General features: G+C 48.8%; 1 protein-coding gene across 1 annotated transcript; it reads right to left on the bottom strand.

The window, feature by feature from the left end:
* Positions 1-1,778: 1,778 nt before the first annotated feature.
* LOC109732089 (protein FAR1-RELATED SEQUENCE 5) lies at positions 1,779-5,414 on the bottom strand. The gene is made up of 6 exons (XM_020291281.4): positions 5,037-5,414; positions 4,831-4,962; positions 4,627-4,737; positions 4,465-4,515; positions 4,316-4,387; positions 1,779-4,224 (listed from the first exon to the last, which is right to left on the bottom strand). The coding sequence occupies exons 1-6, from the start codon at positions 5,061-5,063 to the stop codon at positions 2,080-2,082; spliced, it is 2,538 nt and encodes an 845-aa protein (XP_020146870.1). The 5' UTR covers positions 5,064-5,414; the 3' UTR covers positions 1,779-2,079.
* Positions 5,415-5,936: the final 522 nt, after the last annotated feature.

Below are 5,936 nucleotides of genomic sequence, written 5' to 3'. Positions count from 1 at the left end.
CAATTGGCCTGATTTCGATTTGTAAACGTGTGTGAGAACTGGTTTTGCTATTCAAGACTCCTATTTGTAAACGTCAAGTTGTAATTTGATTCATGTCAAGAATACTCCATCATCTCTTTTGTGGGTTCAGATTGGCTGAACTTGCACAACAGTCACCTCATTTTGCCTCTGCGAACCGTCAGATAACAAACAGACAGCCTAGATTTAGCTTCTAATCTGAACCGTTCGCCTCATTTTGCCAGCGTGGACCGTTTTCTCCTGCAGCAGTGCGCTGTAAATATTTACTGTAGCACCTAATCTGAACAGTTTGCCTCAGACCGGATGGCTCACAGAGAGCAAAGTAAGTGATGTTGTAGCTTAACTGTTTTGGTTTCTCAACGTGAGCTAATCGGGAGCGGCCGTCTTTGTCAGCTAGACCTCCGCATTGTTGGTGGTCGCACAAAAATTACTAGCTATTGAGATATACGAAGGAAGATGGTAGACGCAAGAATGCCTTCGAAATTTCTCTACGAGTTGCATGATGTGAAGTGATATCTAAGGCCATCTCCAACAATCGCCTGCAACCTAAGCGGACGCGACCACTCACTCACTGGAACCGGTATTGAAGCGGCGCCGATTGCATGCCTGTTGCGCACGCCTTCTCTCCACATTGAAATGACATTCGCCTGCCCGCCTACCTTTATTAAAGCAGTGTGTCCCAAGGAACCTATTCCGGCGCCCCAAGCGCCACATGTCCGTTCTTGTGCTGCCCGGAATTAAACACCTCTCTAATTGACACCTCGCATCCGCCCACTATTTAAACGTGGCCAGGCGCCGGGCGAGAACCACACCACACCTCCGCTCTTCATCTCCTCCTTGTACCTTGCCGCACCGCCGAAGCCGGCACTGCTCCGAGGTGATGCACAACCGAGGCCGGCACTACCTGGACTGCCCAAAGGAGGTGCACCGAGGCTGCCGAAACCATCCTCCATTTCGCTGTAATTGCTTGCCGGAGTGGAACAACCAAAGCTACCTCTGAGCTCTGATAGCCTCAGCGCCGAGGCATTGCTGGGCGAGAGCTCTGGGGCAGAATGTGGTGATGTTATGTTCTGAGAAGCAGGGCTCAATTATATCGTAATCATTTGCAACGCAACAACACACTGGAAAATAACAGTATAAAAAACAATAGAACCGAGTTTCAGTAAACAAGGTACTCCCTCTATAAACTAATATAAGAGCGTTCAGATCACTAAATATCTGAACGCTCTTATATTAGTTTACAGAGGGAGTAATATTGACTAGAAAATACTCCCTCCGTTCCTAAATATAAGTCTTTGTAGAGGTTTCAAATGGTGACCACATACGGAACAAAATGAGTGAATCTACACTCTAAAATATGTCTATATACATCCGTATGTGGTGACCATTTGAAATCTCTAAAAAGACTTATATTTAGGAACGGAGGGAGTATTTGAGAACGGAGCACTATAACTACGAGTGGCGGTGCTCCAGGTTTTGTTTGTGTAAACGCCGCGGAGGAAAGGAATGGGACAGCTGATTAAAACTGTTCATCAGTGTCAGTGCGAAACGCTCAACAAGCAGAGCGCAATCTACGACAAGCACGCGACTGCAAACATCTGCCCGTCAACATCAGAGTGCAATTCAAACACACGGCAGGTAAAATAAGATGCACTTGGTTTTACCCAACAGTTTCAGGCAGCATGTTTAGCACAACAAGAATACACCACATGAACTGCATGCTCAGGTACCAACATAACAGAATCACGACGGCGAATCCGTAACAAGTTAATGCATGGATACATTTTAGCACAACCAGGATACATCCCATGAACTGCGTGCAGGTACTAACATAACAGAATCACGACGGCAAATCCTTGACAGTTAACAATGCATGAATCATGAACGCAACAATAGACTAACGTAGCACTCGTCTCTCAAGTTACACAGGAAAAACAAGCCTTACCAGCTAGTACTCTACATTGTGCACACGAGCAAGATCAACAACTCCCCAACCCGAGTGCCTAAGAGGCTTCTGCTGCTGAACATGTCCACTGTAGCCCAAAGCTCAGCACTTACCGTCTAAACGTGATCGTTCGCCATCACCATCGTCGCCATTTTCTCCCGGATCCTGTCCAGCTCCAGCATGAACGCGTCGCACTTGGCCCCGTCGCCGCAGATCTCCCTCCCGATCCCGGCCGCCTTGCTCATCAGCGCCGCGTACCTCGCCGCATCCTCCTCGCGCCGCGCCGCCGCCACCAACCGCCCCTCCTCACGACGCTCCAGCTGCTCCTCCCTGAAACCGTCGGTCCACCGGGCCACGATGTATTTCTCGGGTATCTCGTCGATGCCAAACTGCGTGAAGAGCCTGAACACGTGGCAGCAGAGGATCCCGTCCCTGGCGAACTTGGCGCACTGGCACGTGTATGTGTCGGTGACGCCGGACTCGACCGACACCTCGAAGGAGTCTCGGTCGTACTCCGGGTTCTCGTAGTTGGAGGCCTTGTCCAGCCTGTACAGGGCGCCCCTTTCAATCTCCTGCACCTTGAACGCTGTGGAGTGGAGCAGCTCCTTCTGGACCTTCAGGAAGATCTGCCTTGTGTAGACACGTGATGCGTGCCTTTCTATTGGCTGCAGTGAGAAACACGAAGGCTCGGTTGCCGCTTCCAGTGCATCTTCCTCGTCCGTTTTTTTGATCTTATCTTGCATCTCCTCGTACTTTTCAATCAGATTCTCTATCTTGTCCTTGGGAAGCACGTTCTCTTTGAACAGTGAGAATGCCCCCTGGCTGCCTCTGGCTGAAACGACAAAAGGGAAGAAATCTTGCATGAAATAAACAGGAGCCCAGATTTTCCTCATCTCCCACAGCAACTGTAGGTACTCGTTTTCACTTGCATCATGTCTCTGAATGAGTGCACTCCATCCTTGTTCGAACTCCGTCTCTGTCAGCGAATTGTCAACTAAGATGTCCAGCTCTGCTTTCATGTTGCCTCTTGCTGCCACAAAGGCTGCCATCTTTTCCTGGGCTTTACCATTCCATCTGCAGAACCTGTGCCTTGCTTGTGGCATGACCTCGGCTATTGCTTTCGACATGGCTTCGTCCTGGCTTGTTATGACTGATTTTGGCATTTGACCTCCTCCCATCTCTTGCAGAAACGTCTGGAGCATCCATTTGTAGGTTTCAGCTTTCCGATCTTGCAGCAAGGCACATCCTAACACGATTGTTCTCCCACGGTTATTCATCCCAGTGATAGGAACAAAAGGCATGTTGTGTCTATTTGTGCTGAAGGTGGTATCAAACGATACGAAATCACCAAAGATTTCATAATCCATCCTCGACCTTGCATCAGTCCAGAAAATGCTCCTAAGCATGCCGTCTTCATCCTTTTGCACGGTATAGAAAAAACATGGGTCCTGGAGCTGCAGTTCCTCGAAGTGGTTCAGTGTTTTTTCAACATCTAAGTTTGCTTTCCTCCATTGTTCGGCAGACTGCAAGATCAGTGCCTGTTTTTCCTTTGATGGCAATTCCCGAAAAAAGGCACTCATTCTTCTTAAAATCTTGAGAATTTCTCCGGGAGGCACCCTGCTTTGCTGAAGAACTCTTGAGAATGACCTCTCTTCAGGTGACATGTGTTTTTGGCTCGTTAAGAATCTTGTGAACGAACGGCTCGGAGATAACGGATGGTTATGTTCATTCTGAACTGCTGCGATCACCCACTCTCCCTTGATAAGCTTCACGATGATCTTTGCCTGGCAATTTGTCTTCTCTATGACATTCTTCTTCCTCTTCCTCTTCAGGTTCAGGTCCTCAACTAGCTTTACCTTGCGATTCCTGTTGCAGTCTAGCTGAAACCTCTGTCTCTTGTAGTTTCTTCCCCTGACCACCACGAAACCAGTCTGGAGAGCATATGTGTTGTAGTACTCGTGTGCATCTTCGAGGGTTGGGAATTTCATTCCAACTTGCGGTGCTTTAACAGTGCCCAGTGCCTCAGGGGCAGGATAGAAGAACCTCCCTTCCTCCTTTTCTGACTCACTCCCAGAGCTGCTGTCTGAATCACTTTCACTGCCTGTATCGTCGCTAGAAATGTCATCGATTTCCATAACATCATGTTCTTCAGTAGTCTGCAGCTGCAGTGAACGGTCCACATAGCTGGCGCTTCTCTCCAGTTTAACTTGCAATGCAATTGCCGCTTCTGCATTGTCATCCATGAGCTCTGCTGATCGTTCCTGCAGGCAAGCGCATAGTTTATATTATTCCCTGAGTATATTGAAATGTCCAAAATACCAGTACTTGCTATATTTTGTTTGGCTTCCATACCTCACGGTTGTTGCTGAGCAGTTGTATCCTTGGTCGTCTCACCGGTTGTTTGCCAGCATCCAGACGTGCTTGCTGTCATTTCAATCCAAGTTAACACCAGGCATTAAGTAATTTCTAAGAAGGGAAGGCAAAGCAGTGACTCCAGGTACCTTAACGACGTTGCACGCAGGTGCTGGTGTCTTCTCATATCCCTTACTACCCTGTGATACAGATATGTGTGAGACGCAGTAATTCAATGTGTCTGCCTGTTTTCTTCTATGTTATCTACTGATAGATGCACAGATGAGGGGATAAAAGATGTGTTCAAGTACCTCTTCTCCATACACCTGCACTTTGCGCAGGATCGGCACATGGGAGCCATCATCCCCAGCCACAATGTATATCACTCTCTTGTTCGAGGAGCTCCCGGGGGACTTCGCAACCTGCAACAGTTCCAAAGAGCACACTTTCACTCAAATCTACACACCACGCATAATGCCAAGTCTCTCCTCAACAAAGGGCTCCAGTAATCTTACCACTCTGGAACTGGTCGGAGGAGCAGCAGCGGCTGCTGGCACCTGCTGCGCGTGGCCACCTGCTGCCCGCGCCGGCAGCGCACTGGCCGTCTGAACAGCCGGCTGCGCCGGAGTTGCGGGATCTTCTTTCGCCTGAAACGAAGCGATTTGTCACGCATAAACCCTGCGCGGCGGAACATGTATGGTGGGTTTTGGCGGGGCATTACCGTGTAAGCAGCTAGATACTCCTCCATCGCCGGTGTCCGTCGCCGCGAGCGCGCTCCGGCGGAAGTGGAGTGTGAGTCTAGATCCGGATTCGAATGGGCGGAGGAGCGGGGAGGCGAGGGGTTGGGCCTGGATCCCGTGGGGCGAGGGTGGGGAGGGGAGGTGGCAGCTGGATCTGGGCGGGGAGGGAGGATACGGCGGCGACGGCGGCGGCGGCGGCCGCCGTTGCTGGAGCGACGGGGAGGAGGAGAGGTAGGTAGGTATCCTGCGCCGGCTGCGGAGAATAGGGTTATGGGAGAGAGGAGCGGAGTTTCGCTATTGGTCGCCTGTAGCAAAGGGTTGACGCTACGACGCGCCTGAGCGCGCGCACATGGGCCGGCCCGACTTGGGTAGCCCAAGCCAACGAGCGGTTTGTACGGCCTCTTTGATTAGTAGCATTCTCAAAACACGGAATAAAAAAACATAGGATTAGAATGTCATGCTCACCTCAGTCCTACAGAATTTTGTGTTTGTTGATTGCATCATACGAAAATTAAAGGGTTCTTTCAAAGAGATTTGAGTGAACGCAATAAATCCTATGGTAAGTAGTACAAAGAAATCCTTAGAAAACAATCTATAGGATTCAATCCTATGAATCAAACAACCAACATAGGAAAAATTACAAAGGATTCTAATCCTCCCAAATTCCTATGGAAATCCTTTGAATCAAAGGAGCCCTTAGTCACTACCTTGGCACGATCTTGTTTTCATTCTTTTATCATCTTTGGGTCTTCTCTACCGGTTTTCACCATTCTCTTTAGATTTTTTGTTTTTATTAGTTTTATTCTATAATTTCCTAAATTGCCCCTTCATTTTTTCCATTTTTCAAATTTATCTATTTTTAATCTATGATACTTTTTGAA

The sequence above is a fragment of the Aegilops tauschii genome, chromosome 6 (assembly GCF_002575655.3).
Source record: "Aegilops tauschii subsp. strangulata cultivar AL8/78 chromosome 6, Aet v6.0, whole genome shotgun sequence".
In the NCBI taxonomy this organism is placed as follows: domain Eukaryota; kingdom Viridiplantae; phylum Streptophyta; class Magnoliopsida; order Poales; family Poaceae; genus Aegilops; species Aegilops tauschii.
Note: the sequence above shows the minus strand (reverse complement) of the source record. Positions and strands in the feature narration are given on the sequence as shown.

Excerpts from the sequence above, each read along its gene's own strand:
- LOC109732089 (XM_020291281.4), bottom strand. The coding sequence starts at position 5,063 with ATGGAGGAGTATCTAGCTGCTTACACG. Across the intron at positions 4,963-5,036 it reads AGTATCTAGCTGCTTACACG|GCGAAAGAAGATCCCGCAAC; the intron begins GTAATGCCCCGC and ends GCTTCGTTTCAG. Across the intron at positions 4,225-4,315 it reads TGCTCAGCAACAACCGTGAG|GAACGATCAGCAGAGCTCAT; the intron begins GTATGGAAGCCA and ends GCTTGCCTGCAG.